The 26,672-nt window shown below is 44.9% G+C and overlaps 1 protein-coding gene across 1 annotated transcript in view; it reads right to left on the reverse strand.

The window, feature by feature from the left end:
• Positions 1-5,721: 5,721 nt before the first annotated feature.
• The window catches only part of LOC143793014 (uncharacterized), a 195,081-nt gene continuing 174,130 nt past the window's right edge, over positions 5,722-26,672 (reverse strand). Inside the window, exons 29-32 of the mRNA XM_077279566.1 lie at positions 22,074-22,280; positions 18,185-18,279; positions 17,691-17,815; positions 5,722-8,271 (exon numbers count right to left, since the gene is read on the reverse strand). Coding sequence (XP_077135681.1) covers positions 8,012-8,271; positions 17,691-17,815; positions 18,185-18,279; positions 22,074-22,280 — 687 coding nt within the window. The 3' untranslated portion in view covers positions 5,722-8,011. The remainder of the gene's footprint in view (positions 8,272-17,690; positions 17,816-18,184; positions 18,280-22,073; positions 22,281-26,672) is intronic.

Genomic DNA, 26,672 nt, shown 5'->3' on the forward strand with positions numbered 1-26,672 from the left:
CAGTCGCACGACCACTGCATCCACAGCTGCCAGGGTTGCACACGAGGTGTCCCATGATCGAACAGCTAGTGGTAAGCGTCAGCAGGCTGTGTTACAAATGAAGTGTTTGGGTAACAACAGACACACCGCGAAGCGCTGGCCGAGTACTTGCAGCAAGAAACTCAGTCATGGCTGGGCAGTGTACATCTTGAGGCAGTCAAGGTGGTCAGTGATAACGGAAGGAATTTTATGGCTGCCATAGCCCTTTCAGAACTGAAACACATACCTTGCCTGGCTCACACCTTGAACCTGGTGGTGCAGTGCTTCCTCAAAAATTATCCGGAGTTACCAGCCCTGATCCTGAAGGTGCGAAGACTTTGCTCGCACATCCGCCGGTTGCCCGTACACTCCAGCCGTATGCTGAACCATCAGCGATCGCTGAATCTTCCTCAGCACCGCCTAATAATCAGTGTTCCAACAAGGTGGAACTCCACACTGCAGATGGTTCAGAGGCTGTGCGAACAGAGGGGTGCTGTAATTAATTTGTGGGAGGATACACTTACACGAGCAGGCACTTGGATGGCAGACATGGAGTTGTCTGGTGTGCAGTGGTCGAAGCTACAAGACCTCTGTCAATTCCTTCAGTGTTTTGAGGAATGCACACGGCTGCCATCATAAGCATGAGCATCCCACTAATGCGTCTGCTGATGCAAAGTTTGACGCACATTAAGGAGCAGGCGTCTGCAGCCGAGAAGGAGGGAAGCCTTGATGACAGTCAGCCATTGTCTGCTCAGGGAACTCTCCTGGACGAGGTGGCGGACGAAGAGGAGGAGGAGGAGGATGATGGGGATGAATATTTATGGGAGGAGGATGCTTCTCGGGGCAATAGAAACTGGTGGCGTTGCAAGGTCAGGTACAGGTTTTTTGCGGGACACAAGTGATGTTGATTTGCAAGAAAGTGCTCCTCAACCCAGCACAAGCAGTGAATTGACACCTGGAACATTGGCCCACATGGCTGAGTATGCCTTGCGTATCCTAAAAAGGGACCCCCGCATTATCAAAATGATGACCGATGACGATTACTGGTTGGCCTGCCTCCTGGATCCACGATATAAAGGAAAATTACAAAATATCATGCCACATAAGAACCTTGAGCAAATATTGGCTACCAAACAAGCAACTCTTGTAGACCGTTTGGTTCAGGCATTCCCAGCACACAGCGGCGGTGATGGTTCTCACACGAGCTGCAGGGAGCAACATGGCAGAGGTGTTAGAGGTGCACAAATCCGAAGTGGCGTTGCACAGAGGGGTTTTATGACCAGGTGGTGGAGTGATTTCACAATGACCACTGACTCGACAGGTACTGCTGCATCGATTCAAAGTGACAGGAGACAGCATTTGTCCAGTATGGTTACGAACTACTTTTCCTCCCTTATCGATGTTCTCCCTCACAGGTCATTCCCCTTTGATTACTGGGCATCTAAAATAGACACCTGGCCTGAATTGGCAGAATATGCATTACAGGAGCACGCTTGCCCTGCTGCTAGTGTGCTATCAGAAAGAGTCTTCAGTGCTGCTGGTTCAATACTGACCGAAAAAAGGACACGTCTGGCTACCCAAAATGTTGATGATCTAACCTTCATTAAAATGAACCAATCATGGATTTCAAATTATTTTGCCCCACCTTCCCCTGCTGACACGTAGCTTGCCTGAAAAATGTCTTGCTTTTGACCTCCTCTTACTGACTTCTCCAATTCCTCCATTTGCAGCTGCTGAATGTCCACCATAGGCCATTTTTATACCTCCCTAAATGGGCTGACTCCCCCCACAGGGCCGTGGTCCCCACCTGGTGCAAGCACCCGTGCGAGTGCCGTTTGCCTGGACAGGTGGGTGTGCCCACTCTTGGGCAACGGCACTGGCACAGGGTCCCTCATAGTACAATGAAGTGTCTCTGACGGTGGTGGTGCACAACCAACGTCAGACACACCGTCGTAATATGAGGGGCCCTGTGCCAGTACCGCCGCCCACGAGAGAGTGTTCCCCCCAGCTCGAACAGTGCTCTACCACTTGCAATACTTACCTCTCCCTGCTCCACCACTGTGTAGTTTGTGCTGTTAAATCCTTCAATGGCACTGCCAATACAAATTTGTTGAAATGATAGATGATAGTTAAAATATACAGGGGCCCTGGCCTCCATTTAGACCAGTTAATACTTTGCGCCAACTACCACTGTCTGCTACTCAGCAGAGGAGCCCACCCCTGTACCTAGCTATGCCACCTGTTTATTTATGAACAATTTTTTGGCAGACATTTAGCCCACTTTATTATTTGGGCCTACTAACTGTGTCTGCCACTCATTATAGTTTTCCTCCACTGAACAAAGCAATGCCGCCTGTTTAGTGCTGTTACCAATTTTGAACTGCATTTAGCCTACTTTATTATTTGGGCCTATATATGTGTTTCCTCCTCATCCTGCCCATTGCCCAGCCACTGCTAGATGAGTCTGCTGGTACATTGACCCAGACCACTAAATTCCCCTTGCACTCTACACAGCCAGAATCTGACCCTGCTGAAAGTCAGGTTCCCCTTCCCGCATACTATACCACCTTACACTGGGACATTGAGGAAGGTGCAGATGAAAGTGCAAGTTCCATCATCAGGTGGGGGGCATACTCGTTGGCGACGTCACTGGCACAGGGCCCCTCATAGTATGCAAAAGTGTCTCTGCCAGTGGGAGGCGCCACCTGCCATCAAACACACCGACATACTATGAGGGGCCCTGTGCCAGTGCCAATGAGTGGGCCCCCCCTGCTTGCTCAGGGTCACAGCACTTGCAAAGTTGAAATACTTACCTCTCCCTGCTCCACCGCCGTGACGTATTCCTCGTTTCCTGGGCCCACGAAAATCTTGAGCCAGCCCTACCCCCCCACAACTTTAGCCAAATGACCCCCAGTTTTTAATGCCTAACTATTATTATAAAGTAAATTAAGATTGACAAGCTTAAGTAATAAGAATTGAAGTTTTTTGCATTAAAATGGGCACTGTAGGTGTTTTCCTGTCCTCCACTCACTGCCAACTTTGATTCCCCATTGACTTGCATTGGGTTTCGTGTTTCAGTCGGCCCCCGACTTTTCGCAATAATCGGCCGATTTCACCCGACCCGACTTTTGACAAAGTCGGGTTTCGCGAAACCCGACTCGATCCGAAAAAAGTAAAAGTCGCTCAACTCTACTGGTTACAATGGCAATTCAGGATTCTGGCTGCATACCAGAGCTGACTGGGTCTGCTGCTAGGACCCTGGTGCTCCTGCTCCTTCCCTACACCCAGCGATCAAATAACTGCTGGGTTCATAGGAGATGATACTTTGGTCCTGACTCCCAATTAATCAAAATATAACAAACTGTATTATTAAAATTACAGACACTGATGAAAGGGAATGAATCACAAAACCATAACCCTATAAATGCTGTGCAAAAAGGGAGGCGCGTCTCCCTGAGCATCTAGTGATGGACATATAATAGTCACTAGCCTCTATAGTGTATCACAATATTAAAACATAGTATAAAGAGGCAGACATTTAGAAGAGACCACTGCTAATGCACAGATGGTACAATCCACCCTAATCTCTCCTCAGGGTCCATTGTATCATGAGGCACATATAAACAGATCAATGCATAAGATCAGTATAGTCACCTATAATGGATGTAATCTAGATGTCCAGGGGGCGAGCCTCCGCCCCAACGCACGTTTCGGAGAAGCACCTTTGTCAGGGGGTGTTTTTTTGTGTGTTGCTTTTGTAAACTATAGTGATGATAGGTCATTTAGTCCTCTACATTTATTGGTATCGGATTTAAAGATTTGGATTTTGCGCAACACGCAGATACGCCTTATAAGTTGTGGGTTCATAGGAGAAAGTGCAGTTAATAGATCCTTTACCACATACGCGACACTTGTTCATCACTTACATACAGTATCAGAAAGACACTGATGATAATAAGCCGTCTCTGCCTCTTCTGTGGGTAGTCTCAATATGCCTAACACCCAGATCCCTGCTTCCCCAGCAGCACAATCACATGCACCTACTCTACTAATCAATGACCTTATTGAACACCACTGCAATTCGGTCACCACTGTTATTGTGCCCTGGCACTGGCTGACAACTCGCTCATCATTAGGGCTGTCTGTCAGTCAGTGTCGGGGGCGTAATTATGGCCATTGCTCTCTATACACTGAGGGGTGACTGAACCTGCACTGGCACTGCCCCTATGGCTGAAATCCAAATGCTACCAGGACGAATAAAGTTAATTTTCTTCTGGCATCGAAGCTCTGAGGCAGGGGTGAGGAACCTCAGGCCCCAGGGCCATTTATGGCCCTCGATGACCTTTTATCAGGCTTCCGAGCAGATTCTCAGGGACCGCATTCTTGGCGAGGGAGGTGTATTTTGATTACAACCAGCTCACTCATTTCTTATAGCTCTGTTAGCACACACATGCAGTGTTCACTACTGAACACTGAAGGGCATGCAATGAAAGATTACGTCCTGAAACCTCCGCAAGAGTCAGGATGTACTTTGTGAGCGGAGTTTGTACGGCCCCCGAAGAATGGTATAAATATTCAAATGGCCCTTGGCAGAAAAAAGATTCCCCACCCCTGCTCTAAGGCTATGTTCACATGTTGCATTTTTGCTGTATTTTTATTGCATTTTTTAATGCAAATTTTAACCTGTGTTTTACAGCAAATGCTAGATTTCAGAAATATCAGGCACACACATTGTTTTTTTATTCTGACTACATTGGAACACCGCTGCATTTTTGAAAACTGCAGCACGTCACTTTCAGCATTTTTTCAGCGTTTTTTTCACCCATAGAAAGAAATGAGTAAGTGCAAAACGCAGGTATCATGTTTTGCTGCATTTTTGGTGCAAAAACCTAAGGACGATGTATCATCTTTTTGGGGGGCACTAAACTATATCTGCATGTACAAGAGAAAACAAAAAAGCAGCAAAACCTGCTTTTTTAAGCGGCTTATTTACTGCCATGAGAGCAGGTTTTTCCAGCAGCAAAAATGCAACGTGTGAACGTTGACTAAGCGTGGGCATTGGGCAACTTCAGAATGCCTGAAGAAACCTGCAGATTAACCCGATATCAACAGGTTAATAGCATTAATAGGACAGGCTCCCTTTATGTCGCTTGACAAGATACCATGGCGTCCTGGTAAACGGGGCAAATTTCTGGCACAAATTAAGCCAACCAATAAATTGTGTAAATGTAAATAAGACAGTCTAAGGCCGGAGACACACTAACATTTAAAACTTTCTGTCTGATGTTGATTCAGAAAAGTTGGACGAGTGTCATGCGAGTACAATGCTATTTTTATCACCTAGCACCCAAATGAAATGCAAATGCAACCTGTATGCAATGCGATTTTAACACAAGCTTTTACACAGAGAAATTCTCTGTCTGTAACAATATATAGGTACTAAGGAATCTGATAACGTGGGATAAAACCAGTCTGAGAGCAAAGCTGCAGTAAAAGATGTATTTAAACAAAACAGAAATGCAAACAGAACTAACATAGATATTCCTGCAATTGTAACGAGGTGCTCAGCACAATATGGTAAACAGGAAAGCAAACAGAACACAGATATTCCTGCAATTGTAACGAGGTGCTCAGCACAATATGGTAATCACAGCACAGTGAATAGCGGGACGCGACTGCTAATATGAACCAGTCCAGCAAGGATATGATGAGGGGGCAAACAAGACACTTGACAAAAGTCCAGTAGGTTATCAGTGGAAATGCACACAGTACTTAAACTTGGGAATCCAGCAGAAGTGAAGTAGAAATGCACACAGTACTTAAACGAGGAAGTCCAGCAAAACTTGATCATATGTGCACACAGCACTTGTTTGTGGAAGTTCAATAATATGCAGGTGGTGCATTGAGCGTGAAGTCCTGGTGAAAGAGGATGAAGGGAAAAAGAGGGAGAAGCGCTATCTAAGCGTAGTAGAGTACAAAACTCTTTTGGTGAGAAAAGCAACACTAGAATCTTGCTCACCTGGTGTGGTTGTGCAAAGAGGCACAACACTGGGAAAGGTTTAGCAAACAAGGGAAATCCTTCCACAGGTGTGCTGCCAGTCACAGCAGTTCCAGAGGAGAGATGCAGCTGAAAGGGGCGAGGCAGACCACCGGAGTATTGAGCAGCTGAAGCAGGGAGTTCTCCAGACCCCAGGCAGAATCTCAGGAGCCAGCAGCACAAAATACTCAGGCACAGAACACCACATGACTCGGACTTAAATAATCAGGACAGACAGGAAGTTCAATGACAGGGTGAGATCCAAGACTCCATCTTGGATCAGGGGGAACAGGAACAAGGGAAGTCCAGAATCCTTACACTGTCATTTAAAGATAGTTTTAAAAGGAAGTGTTCTTCAAGCGAACAGCTGGGAGAGATGTTTATAGCCTGGGAAGGGAGTAATACAATGGAGCTTCCCAGGCTGTTAATATCAGATCACAACTGCATACTAGGCCTTTATTGGATATTAAACTGGGGGACCCCAAAAAATTATGTTGGGTCCCCCTATAATTAATAACCAGCAAAGGCTAGGCTGACAGCTGTGTGCTGATATTAATAGCCAAGGAAGGGGCCATGGACATAGGCCCCTCCCAGGCTAAAAACATCAGCTCTCAGCTGCCCCAGAAAGAGCGCATCCATTAGATGTGCCAATTCTGGCACTTAGCCTCTCTCTTCCCCTTGCCCAGGTGCGTTGGCAAGTTGGGTAATAGTATTCAGGTTGATGTCAGCTTTGACTTCAAGCCCAGGGATTAGTAATGGAAATGCATCTATTAAACAAGTCCCCAGTAAAAAAAATGTAATAATAAACAAGCGAGCCCTAATACTACAAATATATCAAACAGCATAAACCGTTTTGATAAATATGGGACATTTGTAATTTATCCTTTCTATAAATCTAACAGTTTTATTAAATTTGCCCTATTGAATCAATCAGCCAGTAGTGCACTCACATGGCTTAAGCTCCATTCAAACAGGGCACATAGGACCTTTATTGTCTGTGTTCGTTGGCAGCCCCAGGTTCACACGTTCATACATTTATTGTCTATCTTTTGATCGGTGATAAACATTTTCTGGTAGCTTGGCCCCTTCAAAGTGAAACACATGACATAATGACATATTGATGATGATATCACAGTAGAATTAAATATTTATTGCATTTAATCAATTATAATTCCAAGTCTTTATATGCAGGTTATCTACATAAAATTACAATTTAACAGAAATAAGGTAAATAACATATATTAGTATCAATTGTAGTATTCTTTTATCTTAATTCCTACACAGATAAATATTAACCTAGTGTGTGTAATGCTTCGGAAGAACTGATGTTGATGAAGATCGTGAAAATCCACCTCTGGTTATTAATGTTGTCATAGTTATTGGTGCACAAATAAGAATAGAGCAGCTTTTGTTCTAAAGAGTGTCCAAACCAGTAGCAACACAAATCTCAAAGACGTAAATGTGGAGTAGAGGGGTACATTGTTTATGCTCCCTTAATTCCCTTTCCTTAAAGGACTCACTCTCCTTTGTGGGTGCATGTGAAGATACAGAGTCCTGCACAGATTTACAGATTAACCAAGCTAGAGGTTGCCACTCCATAAATATCAATGGTCCACTTGATTATGTTAAGGCAAAATGGTTGAAGGTGCACCTGGTGGTGAGTTGAATAGTCCAGAGAAAAGCAATTCCTATTAAAACATACAACGTTTAATATCCTATTTTGATGTTAAACTTGTCTCATGTAAAGTTTATGATTCCATATTGCAAATATTTCAAGTGGATTACGTGTATGGTGTCTGTAGGACCTATACAAAAATATTCCATTGTGATTCAACAACATCCCACATGGTTATCAGAAGATTTGCCTTCTCAATGATGGAGGCACAAAAATCCAGGTAAAACTCATGAAATTCCAACAATCTTTTATATATCCAGTACAAGAACAAGTGTTATGGTTTAGATCTTTAATATTTGGTCTTTCTCATCAGGTTCATCTTCACTACTTGTAGATTCTTCTCCAAATAGATCTAGCCCTAGAAAGGATGAACTTTCCTTGTCCTTTGATGCAATCTTGAGGGTGATGAGTGAAGGTGTATCACTCATGCCGATCAGAATGGTCTTTCTGTCAGCTGCTAAGGTCAAGCAGTAGATTTTACTATCAGGGGTAAAAACTGAAACTACTGTTCCATTATCGAGGTCCCATAAACTGATGTCACCTAAATAAAGATAAAACATGAGTGGTCAGTTTACAGTGTATCATGTATAATCTGCTTCAAGATCTAGGGGTTAACATTTTATAGAATCATAGAATGTTGGAAGGGACCTCCAGAGTCATTGTGTCCAGCCCCCTGCTCAATGCAGGAATCACTAAACCATCTCAGACAGGTGTCTGTCCAGCCTCTGTTTGAATATTTCCATTGAAGGAGAACTCATCACCTCTTGTGGCAGCCTGTTCTACTCATTGATCACCCTCACTCTCAAAAAGTTTTTTTCTAATATCTAATCTGTATTTTCTACCTTTCAGTTTCATTCCACTGCTTCTTGTGTTTCCATGTGCAAATGATGATAATAATAATAATAATAATCTTTATTTTTATATAGCGCTAACATATTCCACAGCGCTTTGCAGGTTGCACACATTATCATCACTGTCCCCGATGGGGCTCACAATCTAAATTCCCTATCAGTATGTCTTTGGAATGTGGGATGAAGCCGGAGTGCCCGGAGGAAACCCACACAAACACGGAGAGAACATACAAACTCTTTGCAGATGTTGTCCTTGGTGGGGTTTAACCCCAGGACTCCAGCGCTGCAAGGCTGCAGTGCTAACCACTGTGCCACCATGCTGCCCACGGTGACATCCCTTCAGATATTTGTAGACCGCTATTAAGTCTCCACTTAGCATTCTTTTTTGCAAGCTAAACATTCCCAGATTCTTTAACCATTCCTCGTAAGACATACTTTGCAGTCCCTGACTGGAGTAGCATTTCTGAGAAGATGTGCTGAATTCATTAAGTGGCATGCACTTATTAATGAATAGCAACAAAAGCTTCCTTTCATTGAAACTGTCAGTCTTAATCAATTATCCCCTAAGTGCCAATTTTGATTAGCTTCAGAAAATGACAGGTATGGACAAAAGTATTTGGACACCATGAAGTGCACCTGCAAAACCTTGTATGACATCCCATTCTAAATTGTAAATCCATAGGAATTAATTAGGAATTGATCCCCACTTTACAACTTCCACTCTTTAGGAAAGGTTTTCTACAATTCTAAAAATGGGAAGTTTTGCCCATTCATTCAGAAGATCATTTTGTGAGGTCATATTCTTATGATGAATGAGAGGGCTTGGCTCACAATCTTATTCTAGTTCATCCAAAAAGATGTTCAATTTGGTTGAGTTTGTGGCTTTGTATAGGCCAGTCAAGTTCTTCATACCAAACTCAACCAACCATGCCTTTATGGACCTTGCTTTGGGCACTGGGCACAGTCAGGCTGGAACAGACAAGGGCCTTCCCCAATCCATTACCACAGTTCCATTACCAGTTAGAAGCATACATAGTTTTTGTGCTTATATTAATTCCAGAGAATGTTGGAACTGCAGTTATTGAGTGTTAATACCCTTCGTCTCAGCACTTGGCAACCCCTTTCTGTAATTGTACATAATAATAATACAGGAAAGATATATGTCTTGGTACCGTGTTAGCCAGTAGATAGAAAAATGTTTAGAATTGAGAGTCCTCAGTGGTTGATACCTTTTAATGGCTAACTGAAAAGATGGTAACAAATTGCAAGCTTTCGAGACTACACAGGTCTCTTCATCAGACATAGACTAATAGAAATTCTGAAGAATCACATATTTATGCACAGCATAGCACAGAAAAAAAAAAAACATGTATAAGACAGGTGGCATGAAGCAAAATTACCATGAGTGATAAGCAGTGTAGTCTCGAAAGCTTCCAATTTGTTACCATCTTTTCAGTTAGCCATTAAAAGGTATCAACCACCAATTCTAAACAATTTTCATAATAATAATAATTATTATTTTATTTATATAGCGCCAACATATTCCGCAGCGCTTTACAAATTATGGAGGGGACTTGTACAGACAATAGACATTACAGCATAACAGAAATCACAGTTCAAAACAGATACCAGGAGGAATGAGGGCCCTGCTCGCAAGCTTACAAACTATGAGGAAAAGGGGAGACACGAGAGGTGGATGGTAACAATTGCTTTAGTTATTCGGATTAGCCATAGTGTAAGGCTCGAGTGTTCATGTAAAGCTGCATGAACCAGTTAACTGCCTAAGTATGTAGCAGTACAGACACAGAGAGCTATTAACTGCATAAAGTGTATGAGAACATGATGAGAGGAACCTGATTATGTTTTTTTTTTTTTTTTAATGGGCCACACAGGGATGGTTAGGTTAATGCGTTGAGGCGGTAGGCCAATCTGAACAAATGAGTTTTTAGGGCACGCTTAAAACTGTGGGGATTGGGGATTAATCGTATTAACCTAGGTAGTGCATTCCAAAGAATCGGCGCAGCATGTGTAAAGGGAGTTGGAGGTTCTGGTTATTGACGATGCTAACCTGAGGTCATTAGCGGAGCGGAGGGCACGGGTAGGGTGGTAGACTGAGACCAGAGAGGAAATGTAGGGTGGTGCTGAGCCATGGAGTGCTTTGTGGATGAGGGTAGTAGTTTTGTACTGGATTCTGGAGTGGATGGGTAGCCAGTGTAATGACTGGCACAAGGTAGAGGCATCGGTGTAACGGTTGGTGAGGAATATGATCCTGGCTGCAGCATTCAGGACAGATTGGAGTGGGGAGAGTTTGGTAAGAGGGAGGCCGATTAGTAGAGAGTTACAATAGTCCAGACGAGAATGAATAAGTGAAACAGTAAGAGTTTTTGCAGAGTCGAAAGTAAGAAAAGGGCGAATTCTAGAAATATTTTTGAGATGCAGATAAGAAGAGCGAGCCAGTGATTGCATGTGGGGGTGAATGAAAGCTCGGAATCAAGGATGACCCCAAGGCAGCGGGCATGTTGCTTTGGAGTAATGGTGGAACCGCACACGGAGATGGCAATGTCAGGCAAAGGTAGGTTAGTAGAGGGAGAAAACACGAGGAGTTCAGTTTTTGACAGGTTCAGTTTCAGATAGAGGGAGGACATGATGTTAGAGACAGCGGTAAGACAATCACTGGTGTTTTCTAAAAAGGTCGGCGTGATAACAGGAGAAGTGTATAATTGGGTGTCGTCAGCATAGAGATGGTACTGGAAACCAAATCTACTGATTGTTTGTCCAATAGGGGCAGTATACAAAGAGAAGAGGAGGGGGCCTAGGACTGATCCTTGAGGAACCCCAACAGTAAGGGGAAGGTGAGAGGAGGAACCAGCAAAACATACAGTGAAGGATCGGTCAGAGAGATAGGAGAACCAGGAGAGAATGATATCCTTAAGGCCCATGGAGCGGAGCATAGTGAGGAGGAGCTGATGATCCACAGTGTCGAATGCTGCGGAGAGATCCAAGAGAATTAGCATGGAGTAGTGACCATTAGATTTAGCTGTTAGTAGGTCATTAGAGACTTTAGTGAGGGCAGTTTCAGTAGAGTGTAAAGAGCAGAAGCCAGATTGAAGAGGGTCAAGAAGAGAGTTATCTGAGAGACAGCGGGTAAGACGGGAGTGGACCAGGCGTTCGAGGAGTTTAGAGATGAAGGGAAGATTAGAGACAGGTCTATAATTAGTGGCACAGTTTTGGTCGAGGGAGGGTTTTTTAAGTAATGGATGTATGATGGCATGCTTAAATGAGGAGGGAAAAATACCGGAAGTGAGAGAAAGGTTGAATATTTTTGTTAGGTGAGAGGTGACAGCCGGGGAAAGGGACTGCAGGAGATGTGACGGAATGGGGTCACTGGTGCAATTGGTTGGGCGAGAAGATGCAAAGAGCCCGATTACTTCTTCTTCTGTAACTGGTTCAAGTCAGAGAGTGCACTAGCTGCAATGGGGGAGGGAGGACAGTGCATGGTATGAAGAGATTGGGAGATGATTTCCTGTCGAGTGTTGTCAATTTTTTCTTTGAAGTAATTGGCCAGATCGTCAGCGCGGAGATCCGTGGTTGGGGCCTGCATTCTTGGGTTGAGTAGGGACTGGAAAGTGTCAAAGAGACGTTTAGGGTTATTGGACAGTGAGGTGATGAGGGTGTTGAAATAGGTTTGTTTGGAGAGGTGGAGGGCAGAGTTGTATGTTTTTAGCATGAACTTATAATGGATGTACATGGTTTGCTACAAGGCTAGGTTTGTGTGAATCGCTTCCACTTTTCAATTGTACCACTCACAGTAGATGGAATATTTAGGAGAGAAGAAATTTCACAAATTGTCTTGTTTAGGAAGGTAGCTGTTATGATCCTAGTGGCAAGGATCGCAGGTCGAACTAGCTAAGAACTGAACAGACTACTAGCTCTGGGGAAGTGGTAACTAGATTGACCGCAACCTGATCCTATCCGCAAACAACTATAGGCAGCCGTGGAACGTTACCTAAAAATCCTAGACGTCTCTTCACGGCCTGAGAAACTGACTATTCCTGGAGGGAAAGAAAGTCCTCTCTTGCCTCAGTGGAATGACCCCAAAGATATAGAATAGCCCCCCACAAATATTAACGGTGAGTTAAGGGGAAAGCACAAACGCAGAGATGAAATCAGATTTAGCAAATGAGGCCCGCTAATACTAGATAGCAGAAAATAGAAAGGGAACTGTGCGGTCAATAAAAAACCCTATTCAAAATATCCACGCAGAGATTGCTCGAGCCCCCGCACCAACTAACGGTGCGGGGGAAGCAACTCCGTACCCCAGAGCTTACCAGCAAAAAGAAATCACATATTAGCAAGCTGGACTAGACTCATCATACACAGAAATCATATTGCAGGCACATGAGCAAAAAATATTCAAACAGAACTTAGCTTATCCTGAAGAGGCAGAAAACGGGATAATCAGGAGTAATCAGAATAGCACTGAATACATTGACAGCTGGCAACAAGTGGAAGTGAAGCAGAGCTAAATAGGAGCCTCCCTGGTGAATAACGAGGCAGCTGATCCAGCCAGCCCAGCAGGATAATAAACCAAACCACCAGGGGGAGCCAAAAAACCAAAGTCACACAATACCATCTGTGACCACAAGAGGGAGCCTGAAAACTGAGTTCACAACAGTACCCCCCCTTGAGGAGGGGTCACCGAACCCTCATCAAAACCCCCAGGGCGATCAGGGTGAGCCACATGGAAGGCACGAACCAAATCGGCCGCATGAACATCAGAGGCGACAACCCAGGAATTATCCTCCTGGCCATAGCCTTTCCACTTAACCAAATACTGAAGCCTCCGTCTAGAAATACGAGAATCCAAGATCTTCTCCACCACGTATTCCAATTCTCCCTCAACCAGCACAGGGGCAGGAGGCTCAACCGAAGGAACCACAGGCACCACATACCTCCGCAACAACGACCGATGGAACACATCATGAATAGCAAACGACGCCGGGAGGTCCAAACTAAATGACACAGGGTTAAGGACTTCCAAAATCTTATAAGGACCGATAAACCGAGGCTTAAACTTAGGAGAGGAGACCTTCATAGGAACAAAGCGAGAAGACAACCACACCAAATCCCCAACGCGAAGTCGGGGACCCACACAGCGACGGCGGTTGGCAAAGCACTGAGCCTTCTCTTGTGACAGCTTCAAATTGTCCACCACATGATTCCAAATCTGATGCAACCTATCCACCACAACATCCACTCCAGGACAGTCAGAAGGCTCCACCTGACCCGAGGAAAAACGAGGATGAAACCCTGAATTACAAAAAAAAGGCGAAACCAAAGTAGCAGAACTAGCCCGATTATTAAGGGCAAACTCGGCCAATGGCAAAAAAGTCACCCAGTCGTCCTGATCAGCAGAAACAAAACATCTTAAATAGGTTTCCAAAGTCTGATTAGTGCGCTCGGTTTGGCCATTCGTCTGAGGATGGAAGGCCGACGAAAAAGACAAATTAATGCCCATCTTAGCACAAAAGGTCCGCCAAAATCTAGACACAAACTGGGATCCTCTGTCGGAAACAATATTTTCAGGGATCCCGTGCAAACGAACCACATTTTGAAAAAACAGAGGAACCAACTCGGAGGAGGAAGGCAACTTAGGCAAGGGCACCAAATGGACCATTTTAGAAAAACGATCACACACCACCCAAATGACCGACATTCTCTGAGAGACAGGGAGATCTGAAATAAAATCCATGGAAATGTGCGTCCAAGGCCTCTTCGGGACAGGCAAAGGCAACAACAAGCCACTGGCACGAGAACAGCAAGGCTTAGCCCGAGCACAAATTCCACAAGACTGCACAAAGGAACGCACATCCCGCGACAAGGAAGGCCACCAGAAGGACCTAGCCACCAAATCTCTGGTACCAAAAATCCCAGGATGGCCTGCCAACACCGAAGAATGAACCTCGGAAATAACTCTGCTGGTCCATCTATCCGGGACAAACAGTCTCTCCGGTGGACAACGGTCAGGTCTATCCGCCTGAAACTCCTGCAGCACTCGTCGCAAATCTGGGGAGATGGCAGACAAAATCACCCCTTCTCTGAGAATACCAGCTGGCTCTGAATCACCAGGAGAGTCAGGCACAAAACTCCTAGAAAGAGCATCAGCCTTCACATTCTTCGAACCAGGCAGGTATGAGACCACGAAATCAAAACGAGAGAAAAACAACGACCAACGAGCCTGTCTAGGATTCAGCCGCTTGGCCGACTCGAGATAAATCAAATTCTTGTGATCAGTCAAGACCACCACACGATGCTTAGCTCCCTCGAGCCAATGTCGCCACTCCTCAAATGCCCACTTCATAGCCAACAACTCCTGATTACCAACATCATAATTCCGCTCGGCAGGCGAAAACTTTCTTGAAAAGAAAGCACATGGCTTCATCACAGAGCCATCAGAGCTTCTCTGCGACAAAACAGCCCCCGCTCCAATCTCAGAAGCATCAACCTCGACCTGGAAAGGAAGGGAGACGTCTGGCTGACATAAGACCGGAGCCGAAGAAAACTGGCGCTTCAGCTCCCGAAAGGCCTCCACAGCCGCAGGAGACCAATTAGTAACATCAGAACCCTTCTTGGTCAAATCCGTCAATGGCTTAACAACACCAGAAAAATTAGCGATGAAGCGACGGTAAAAATTAGCAAAACCCAAGAACTTCTGAAGACTCTTAACAGATGTAGGCTGAGTCCAGTCATGAATAGCCTGAACCTTGACTGGGTCCATCTCAATAGCAGAAGGAGAAAAAATGAAACCCAAAAAAGAAACCTTCTGGACTCCAAAAAGACATTTTGAGCCCTTCACAAATAAAGCATTGGCACGCAGGACCTGAAACACCATCCTGACCTGCTTAACATGGGACTCCCAATCATCCGAAAAAAAACAGAATATCATCCAGATACACAATCATAAATTTATCCAGATATTCGCGGAAGATGTCGTGCATTAAGGACTGAAAGACAGAAGGAGCGTTAGAAAGTCCAAAAGGCATCACCAAGTACTCAAAATGGCCTTCGGGCGTATTAAATGCAGTTTTCCATTCATCACCCTGCTTAATACGCACAAGGTTATACGCACCACGAAGATCTATCTTGGTGAACCAACTAGACCCCCTAATGCGAGCAAACAGATCAGATAACAATGGCAAAGGATACTGAAATTTGACCGTGATTTTGTTTAGAAGGCGATAATCAATACAAGGTCTCAGGGAACCATCCTTCTTAGCCACAAAGAAGAACCCCGCACCAAGAGGGGAGGAGGAGGGGTGAATAAGTCCTTTCTCCAAAGACTCCTTTATATAACTCCGCATAGCAGCATGCTCCGGCACTGACAAATTGAAAAGTCGTCCCTTAGGAAACTTACTACCAGGAATCAAATTTATAGCACAATCACAATCCCTATGAGGAGGTAGAGAACTGAGTTTGGGCTCATCAAATACATCCTGGTAATCCGACAAAAACGCAGGGACCTCAGAAGGAGTGGATGAAGCAATTGACACCACAGGAGCGTCGCCATGAATTCCCTGACAACCCCAACTTGACACAGACATTGCTTTCCAATCCAGGACTGGATTATGAGTCTGCAACCATGGCAGGCCCAACACAACAACATCATGCAAATTATGCAATACAAGAAAGCGAATCACCTCATGATGAATAGGAGTCATGCACATGGTCACTTGTGTCCAGTACTGAGGTTTATTCGTAGCCAATGGTGTAGCATCAATTCCCCCGCACCAACTAACGGTGCGGGGGAAGCAACTCCGTACCCCAGAGCTTACCAGCAAAAAGAAATCACATATTAGCAAGCTGGACTAGACTCATCATACACTGAAATCATATTGCAGGCAGATGAGCAAAAAATATTCAAACAGAACTTAGCTTATCCTGAAGAGGCAGAAAATGGGATAATCAGGAGTAATCAGAATAGCACTGAATACATTGACAGCCGGCAACAAGTGGAAGTGAAGCAGAGCTAAATAGGAGCCTCCCTGGTGAATAACGAGGCAGCTGATCCAGCCAGACCCGCAGGATAATAAACCAAACCACCAGGGGGAGCCAAAAAACCAAAGTCACACAATACCATCTGTGACCACAAGAGGGAGCCTGAAAACGGAGTTCACAACAGGTAGCATACTGTTACTCTACCATGTGCACATTTCGGTAGACTGCATGGGCATGGCTACGAGGCTGGATTTTATACACCTGTAGCGATAGGAATAAAAAAACAATCTGAATTCAGTGAGTAAAATGTGTGTCCCAATACCTTTGCCCAAAAAATGAAACTGACCCAGAAGAAGCAAGTGTTGGTGAAAACCAGGATTGGACTTGATGATCAGTGCTGCACATGGATCTTTTAACTGATGAGGACTTTTTATCTCATTTGTGTGAAAATAAAATAAAAATCTGCTTTTGCCTAAAATAGCTGGAAGACCTGCACTATGTAATTTATGGATTACTTTTTTCATATGGCCAAGGTAGGAACTTTCTTCTTCACAGCCACTGGGAGAATACACCTATATGGAATTCTAGGACTAGACCAAAAACACCAGCAGTCCTGGACTGAATTTTTACCCTAACATCCAGGGGTAGAGATTTATTTGTGTTTTTTTTTAAACTAATTCAAACTGGAATTTATCTCTTGTCTAATATGACAGTAATACAGGCATATGTTTTCATTTTGTGGTTTTAGATGGATGAGGGATTGGACTCCAGTGGGACCATTAGAAAGAAAGACTGATACAATGCAGAAAACAAATGTATTTTATACAAATATGTACTATTGGATTCATGTTCCATATGGCAAAAATGTTGCAAGCTGTGCTACATGCACTTTTTATTAGCAATTTTGGTATCTCCTTTTTTGTTGTAAAGTACACTTTACAAAATTGTACCCTTGGGAAGCGTCCTGAAATATTACTAGGAAATACGATGGGGAACCGGACATTTGCCATATCATCCAGATGTCCCGTTGGTTCAGTAACCTCCTTATCGTTCCAGACATGGCAAGCATGCCCTATATATATTGCCTGATATTCAGAGAGATATGGACACTTACTTGACAGTAGAATTGCTTTGGCTCCTTTTTCTATGATTTGCATTTTGCTATTTACTGTAAGACAGAGGTTTTCATATCCTGGGATTATTTTGTTCTTACGCTTGAAAGGATCCCAAACCCTTATTCTGTAAATATATAGGAAAAATGTTACCGTAATTAACTATGCAGATTTTTCAGCATGATTTTAATGTAAAAAATCCAAGACAAAACTGTTTCATCTAAACATGGTGTTCTTTTCTTTACTTACTACATAAACATTAACACAAAGGATACCAAAACATATCCCATTGACACGTTCAGAAGAAAATTAAACATAGTTATTATTATGCAGTGATTCAGTGTTTTTTTAAGAAGACCTAAAAATGCAGTATGGCTCTATCCTTACTAATGGGTAATAGATTTTTGTGGGTTAGGTATTTCATATGTCAGTTATCAATTGTTGTGAATATTAAGTTCTAATTTATAAAATATATATATATATTTCTTACACTTACATGTTTTCCGACATCACACCAAAAACTACTCTGTCTGCCTCATCAGTAATAGCCATGCAACAAATATTTGGTTCATTTTTCAATCGTTTCTTGACCTACAGAGAAAAGTCTTACTGTTATATTAAAGTATTAAAGATATAAAGGTGGACATTGCTGACATCAAACAAAAGACTAAAAAGGTTTTTTTTTTACTGTCAATCATTTTCAGGGACTGTAAGAGCAGTAATTTCATCTGTTTCCTGGTATAACTGGTCAGGTAAATTTTCATCACAGAAAAGAGAAGAGTTGAAAGGACAGACATGCAACTTCTTCAGTAGAGCACAATAATCAAGATTTTAGTTTTTATACTGAGTCACTGATAGGACCGTCAACTGGACCCAAAGGTTCCAAAAGAGCAGAGGTTTAAATGATTAAAACATGGGTTATACTGGATCTTTTCTCACAAAACTACATATCAATATACTCAGCTCGTCTTTCTCTATAAGATGCTGCCTGCAGATTAGACAGCATTTTCCTGATGACAGGTTCCCTTTAAATGACATTAATTTTCAACTCAAGTATTCAAAACTTTGAACATTGATGGCAAGTACTGACACAGTGATACTAATAGCAAAGCTGGTGGAATATTAGTGATGTCTTTTTTCTCACATCTGTATTTCACAGTCCAAATACAGGCTAGGTGTGGGGTCGCCTGACCTGAACTTGACAACTTCATATATGCTGTCGATTTCAGGTTGAAAGAGACACGCTGTCAGTATGTAGACTATGGTCTGTACTTGGACTGCAAAACATATGTGAAATGGGCCTAACTCTAATACTCATCACCACCTTATCCTATACTGCATTGACGTGCAACGGCATGAAGTATGAGTGAGCCATGGTGATCCTAAATGACAAGTTAAAAATATTTACACTACCATTCAAAATTTTAGGGTCACTTAGAAATTTCCTTATTTTTTAAATAAAGCTAACATTAAATGATTCAGAAATACACTCTATACATTGTTAATGTGGTAAATGACTATCCTAGCTGCAAACATCTGGTTTGTAATGCAATATCTTCATAGGTGTATAGAGGCCCATTTCCAACAACCATCACTCCAGTGTTCTTATGGTACTTTGTGTTTGCTAACTGTGTAAGAAGGCTAATGGATGGTTAGAATACCCTTGAAAACCCTTGTGCAAGTATGTTAGCACAGCTGAAAACAGTTTTGCTGATTAGAGAACCTATAAACCTGACCTTCCTTTGAGCTAGTTGAGGATCTGGAGCATTACATTTGTTGGTTCCATTAAACTCTCAAAATGGCCAGAAAAAAAAGAACTTTCATGTAAACTCGACAGTATATTGTTGTTCTCAGAAATGAAGGCTATTCCATGCGAGAAATTGCCAAGAAACTGAAGATTTCCTACAACGGTGTGTACTACTCCCTTCAGAGGAGAGCACAAACAGGCTCTAACCAGAGTAGAAAGAGAAGTGGTAGGTCCCGCTGCACAACTGAGCATCAAGAAAAGTACATTAGAGTCTGTAGTTTGAGAAATCGACGCCTCACTGATCCTCAACTGACAGTTTCATTAAATAGTACACGCAAAATGCCAATGTCAATGTCTACAGTGAAGAGGTGACTCCGGGATGCTGGCCTTCAGGGCAGAGTGACAAAGAAAAAGTCATATCTGAGACTGACTAATAAAAGGAAAAGATTAATATGGCAAAAGAACACAGACACTGGACAGAGGAAGATTGGAAAAAAGTGTTATGGACAGACGAATCCAGGTTTGAGGTGTATGTGAGACACAGAACAATTGAAAAGATGCTGGAAGAGTGCCTGACGCCATCTGTCAAGCATGGTGGAGGTTATGTGATGGTCTGGGGTTGCTTTGGTGCTGGTAAAGTGGGAGATTTGTACAAGGTAAAAGGGATTTTGAATAAGGAAGGCTATCACTCCATTTTGCAACCCAATGCCATACCCTGTGTGTAATTATGCAAGAACTATTTAGGGAAGAAGTAGGCAGCTGGTATTCTATCTGTAATGGAGTGGCCAGCGCAGTCACCAGATCTCAACCCCATTGAGCTGTTGTGGGAGCAGCTTGACCGTATGGTACGCCAAAAGTGCCCATCAAGCCAAACCAACTTGTGGGAGGGGCTTCTGGAAGCATGGGGTATGTGGAATTTCCTGAAGAAGAGGTCGCACTGACCTTGAAACGCGTTGAATAAACCACCATCTAATTTTATTATCCTTGGAACTTCATCATTAAGGCAGCGCGGATTTAACCCATACCTCCTGCACAGTTTATATTGTCATACGGCCGTTGATCGGCTTGTGGATCTGCAGCAGCCGAAATCGCTACATGCTCTTCATTCAATAAAATCAGGTGAGCAATTCTAAGAAAGCTCTCTTGGTTATCTGTAGGATAAGACCCTATTTTGCGCTTTGTGTCTCCATTTTTTGCCCTATGGAAGCATGGGGTGAAATTTCTCCAGATTACCTCAGCAAATTAACTGCTAGAATGCCAAAGGTCTGCAATGCTGTAATTGCTCCAAAGGGAGCATTCTTTAACTAAAACAAAGTTTGAGGCGTGTTAAAACAGCAGAAAATGATAAGTATCCTTGCTTGCTTGCTGCTCTAATTTATCTATATTCAAATAAAAAACTTTTTTTCAAACCTTGTTAATGTCTGGACTAGATTTTCAATTCATTTAGCAACTCATTTGATTAATAAAAGTATGAGATTACATGGAAAACACAAAATTGTCTGGGTGACCCTAAACTTTTGAACGGTAGTGTATATGTTTCTTGTTTTGTAGCTTACCTGAAGGATGGAAGGTTCAATGGCAAAGGAAACATCTTTATGAGATGTTTTATTTTGTGATGGTTGTCATGATTCCTCCTATCTGAGTATCTGGACGCAGTGAATGACAGTTCTGCCATCCTATCTAGGAATGGGGCATGCTGAGCTGTCAATGAGGTCATGGACAGCTCAGCCATCTAATCGGATGCAGGGGTGTGCTGAGCTGTCCGTGTCTTGAGTGATAGCAGGTACGGACTGGGGATGAAATTCAGCCCTGGCATTTGAAATCACACAGGCCCATGTTGTCCCCGTCCCCATGAACCAGATGGGATATATCACTAATATTACCCTGGATGGAGGAAAGGAAGATTTACTACAACACCAATATTTCTAATTATACCCACGGCCTGCTGGGGTAAGTGACGGAGTGACCGGCTTTGTGCTCCGTCACAACTGTTAACAGTATGGGTGTCTTGAGAACATTGATTCTGTTAACAACGTAGCAGACAAGGCAGCCCACAACCAGACCAGCCCTTCTGGCATTTGCCAGAATTGCCAAATGGCCAGTCCGGCCTGGAGTGATAGTGTAGCCGTCCAATCAGGACCAGTGTGTTCCTGGGCTTCAGCCATGTGTCTCTTGTCCAGAGCAATTACCTGGCTATTTAACCAGCTCTCTGATGGATTGTTGCCAGTTGTAGCTTTGCTCATGAGTTATGTGCTTGCTCTGTGCTCCTAGTCTTGTATTCTGATCTTTGCTGTTCGACTTTGGACTCGTCTTGACCACCGGTTTGCCTAGCCCTTTTGTTATGATGGGCTAACTTCTTGCAATATTGACCTCACACTGTTTCCTGACTATGCCTTCGTCTCACCCCTCTGTCTTTGACGTACTCTCTTGACTTTTTACCTCAGACCTCTACCCAGCCTCACAGTTTGTGGATTTTGTGATCAGATTTTGATAATTTCATGTATGAAAATCCAACCAGGGTAACTACATCTGGTAACTTGAGTTCTGAGTATCTCCATTAATAGCACAAAATTGTTACAACCAACTTTTGTTAAAATTGCAGTCAATCACAAAACGCATGGCCGATATTATATATTACCAGTCCATTCTGAAGATCCCATAAAGTTACATAGCTCGTTTTTTCAGCATCACAGTAATTGGAGAGCACCAAAAAGCTGCCATTGTAAGTTAAAGCTGCATTGTGTAAAATGAGCATTGACGTCTTGTCCTCCAGAGTGTGCAGATGGCTGACGGTGTCCAGGCTAAACACACAAAGATGGTGCGCGTAGTACGAGCATACTATCACCTGCAAAACATGAGAGATAGCAGAGGCGAATCTGACTGAAAACAACACTATATAGAGAAAATCAAAGAGCTGATACATGACAAAAGGCAATGAGGCCAATTTATTAAGGCGGGCGTGGCGTACATCAATCTTAATGAAGGGCACACTGGAGGATGATCTAACAAATTCATTAAGAGGTGCATGTAATGTATTGAATTTGACTCATCTCCTCTGTTTGCGAGCCCCTATCTGCTCCTCACCAATAATGCCACCACAGTCAGTGTCTTCTGACATAAGAAACAAAGTCAGTATTAATGAATATGACTGGCGGGCTTAGCCAGGCACAATTCCACCCGATTTCTCCCCTGCTCCACCCATTTTGTCAAAGCTGACCAAATCTGGCGCAAAAATGCCAAAAGTTCTAAATTAAGAGCCCACTTAGATGCCGCTAATAAATTGAGAAGTAGTGTTCTTAGGAACGCTTGTCTCCCGATGATCAGCCTGTTTGACCTATTTAATGTGTAAAAATTATTGTCAGCACATCATTTTGTGTAACGAGGGCATGTGCTGCTGATAAAATGTCGTACTATGTGCACAGGACAATCATATTAACAATCGTTCTGTGCCCATAGAAGGGTGGTCAGCCTGTCTAAATGATTGCGGACGGCTCTGCATGGACCCTTGTGCTACATACATGATAGTGCAGCGCCCCAGAGTCCTGGTCGTTGCAGTACTGTGGCTCCGCCACTATGGGGAGCTATGGTACGTCTGATTGCACTAAAGGAGTTTCTCTGATCAGGTAACACCTCACTACACTTCACACTCCGGCCACCAGGGGGGGTGGTCCTATCTAGTAGGCCACTCCTCACACTCTGGTAAAACTGGGGGTTGGACAGGAAGACAGGGAGAAGTAACTGGGAAGAGCTGGTGAGAGGACCTGTCAAGGATGGGATCCTGGCAGACTCCTAAGAGCAGAACTAACCAGTGAACAACGGGAATACAGTAAAGAGGAATTAGGACCAGAAGGAGTCGTGCTGTTAGACCGAGGCAACATCCTTCTGAGGCGCAAACAGTCGGTGGCCGGAACGCCGAGCAAGTAAGAGACTTTAAGTACTACTGCAAACCACGGCAGGACAGCCAATTATAGGTTGGCTGTCTCACTTAACACCTAAGCAGACAACGGAGGCAGCTGTGGGAGAGGGGCGACTCTAGGGTCCCGGAAGAACTCCAGGCCTACCCCGTCATATGGGTGCGTCCTACCATATCACCTGGAGGACGGAGAGAACGAACATCAGAAATAGACAGAACCAGTTGTGAGGACTATCCCGGGAGCTCAGCAGGGAAGAACTACAACACCCAGCGCTAGAAGGTAGACACTGATTCCCACCTGTAAAGAGAACTCCTGATGTGTCTTTAGGCCGGCCGGTCTCTGACAGCCCTGGTAACAGCGCTCTGGACTGAGGACTTTAAAACCTTCAGTAAAGAGGTAAAGAGACTGCAACTTGGTGTCCTCGTTATTTGCTGCATTGCACCTTCTACATCCGTCACATCATTCACTGTGCGCCCCTCGGCAGGGTCACGGATCGGGCCTAGCCACCGTGACAACCCCAGAGCAGAGACTCAGAGGCCCGGTACCGGGTACCCCTCGGCCCTGCGGCAGTGGGGGCGCTACAAACTTGGCGTCACGAACAGGATCTACTTAAGCCTGAAGAATCAGGTCATGTGTGCCTTGGAACTGTGATTTATTGTGCTTGGACTGTGTATTGCCATTTACCGCCAAAATTCGCCATTGCCGCGCACGGAGGGAGGAGCCTTAGCTTCGTGGGCGGAACCAGCCAAAAGAAGCGCGGAACGGAAAGCGCAGTAAGGCGCCAATCCCGGAAGAGGAACTCCGACCTCCAGCAGGTTAGTGGGAGGAAGGGACAGCCATGTCCGAGTCGGGAGGAGAGGAGGTGGCGGCCGCAGCCGCGGACGCAGGGGCAGCTCCGGTCCCCGCAGCGAGTGAAGCCGCGGCCCTAATACCACCACCAGTTGCCGCAGAACCCGCTGTCCCCCTCAGCCAGTCGGACACTGCCGCTAACACAAAAGCCATAATGCCCTTCTCCATGCCGTACCTGCCCGGAGCGGCCTGGCTCCCACGATACTCTGGGGAGTCGCATACATTCACTGACTTTAAAGAAGGGCTCTGCAGCCTGCTCGAGTTCTATCCCCTGACAGAGCCTCAGAAGGTTCATATGATAATCGGCCAACTCTTTGGGGCGGCTCTGAGAGAAGTGAAGTCCTGGCCCGCCGCGGATAAGGGAACGGCACAGCAGATTTTTGCAAAGCTTAAAGCCACCTTCGATACTCGCACTGCTACAGAAATTAAACTGACTTTCTATGGATGCAAACAAAGGCCGCAGGATAGCTTACGGGACTATGCCCTTAATCTCCAAGAGGCGATGCAGGCCATTAAGCAGAGTGACCCCGGCAGCATGCAAGCTGAGGATAAACTTCTGAAGGAGCGGTTCATTGAGGGGCTCCTGTGCAGTCACCAGCGGGGCCAATTGCACTTCCTGGCCATGCAAAATCCAGACTTGACTTTTGCGCAATTCAAAGATAAGGCTATCCAGGCATTGCAGGAGCGACAGCCCAGCCGCGCAATACCACCCAGGCGCCCCGCTCTCACATACCACCAGGAGGTGGCATCGGATACCCCAGTTGCCGCGGAGGCCGACGCCCAGAGCTTCGAGGACGACTCCCCTGCAGGACTTCGCCTCCAGATGCAAGAGCTAACCAAGAGCGTTGCTGCCCTAGCCCGGACGGTGCAGTCCCTACAGGAGGCCCCCAAGGAAAAGATCCAGCTAGCCTCCGGACCAGAAGATGTCCCCTGGACGCGACAGAAGAGGACCCCACCGACCAGAGGCCGGGACAGCGATCGCTTCCATCAGGACGGACGACCCATCTGCCGCCGATGTCACCAGGTGGGCCACCTTGCAAGGTACTGTCCTTTAAACGAGCAACACCTGGGGCAAAGGGCCAACCCCCAGGAGTAGGACGGTCAGGCCCGCAGCATTGGAGAACCAAGTATATTGGAGGACGACCAGTTCTCCCTGTAGTGGTTGATGGAATCCCCTTGAACGCTTTGCTGGACACCGGTTCTCAGGTGACGACTATACCTTACGTGCTTTATAAACGGTATTGGGAGGACGCTGATATTACTCGTGGCCCTGACGATGATTTCACCATAATAGCCAGTAATGGTCAGCCGTTGCCACAAGTGGGGTATAAGGAGGTCACCATCAAGGTGGGGCGGGTGGAATTGAAAGCCCAAGGGATTGTGATTGTTGATATTGATCGTCGAGAATGTAATCCCATGATGACTCTTGGTACTAATGTTATAGAAAATTGTCTTGCAGAAGTTATTGTTTTGTTGCAACAGGTGGCAGAAACTGCTGGCCACAGCGAGCAACGTGCCCTGCAGAAGGAAATCAGAGCTCTGATGCAGAGACAGCAGGTAGAGCTGACTGGTGGTGAGATTGGTCGTGTCACTGTGAGTGATTCAAACCCCATCGCGATACCCCCCAGGAGTGAGATGTTAATATGGTGTCGGGCAGCCATAGGCCTCAGGGGTAAGGACTACCAGGCCTTGGTAGAACCTGTATATTCAGACAATAGGCCTACTGTTCTGACAGCCCGGGGGTTGGTCGACGTCCGCCAGGGGAGAGTGCCCGTACGTGTCCTCAATTGTAGGGAGGAAGAGGTTCACCTCACCAAGTATACCACGCTCGCCAAACTGTTCACTGTCAATAATAGTGTGATACAGACACCTGAACCCTTGGTCCCGTCAAACGTGGCGGAGAACAAAGGTTCTGCAGAGCACTCGAAAGACTGGTGTCGGGAATTGCATGTGGGCACTGACTCTACCCCATCCCATCAAAAACAGGGGGCCTACAGGGTGGTACACGAGTACGAGCAGGTATTCAGCAAACACCCCTTAGATTTTGGGCAGGTGAAAGGGATCCAACATCACATCCCCACGGGAGATCACCGACCCATAAAAGAGAGATATCGCCCTGTACCCCCAGCTCATTACCAGTGTGCCAAGGACATGCTGCGGGAAATGAAGGAGGCTGGGGTGGTGAGAGACAGCTGTAGCCCCTGGGCAGCTCCGTTAGTCCTTGTTAAAAAGAAAGATGGTACCATGAGGATGTGTGTTGATTACAGGCAGTTGAATCGCATTACACATAAGGACGCATACCCACTGCCCAGGATAGAGGAGTCTCTGGCTGCCTTAAAATCTGCTAACTACTTCTCTACCTTAGATCTCACCAGTGGGTACTGGCAGGTTCCTGTAGCGGAGGCGGACAAAGAGAAGACGGCCTTCACGACACCAATGGGTCTCTGCGAGTTCAACTACATGCCCTTCGGATT

The sequence above is a fragment of the Ranitomeya variabilis genome, chromosome 1 (assembly GCF_051348905.1).
Source record: "Ranitomeya variabilis isolate aRanVar5 chromosome 1, aRanVar5.hap1, whole genome shotgun sequence".
Taxonomy (NCBI): Eukaryota; Metazoa; Chordata; class Amphibia; order Anura; family Dendrobatidae; genus Ranitomeya; species Ranitomeya variabilis.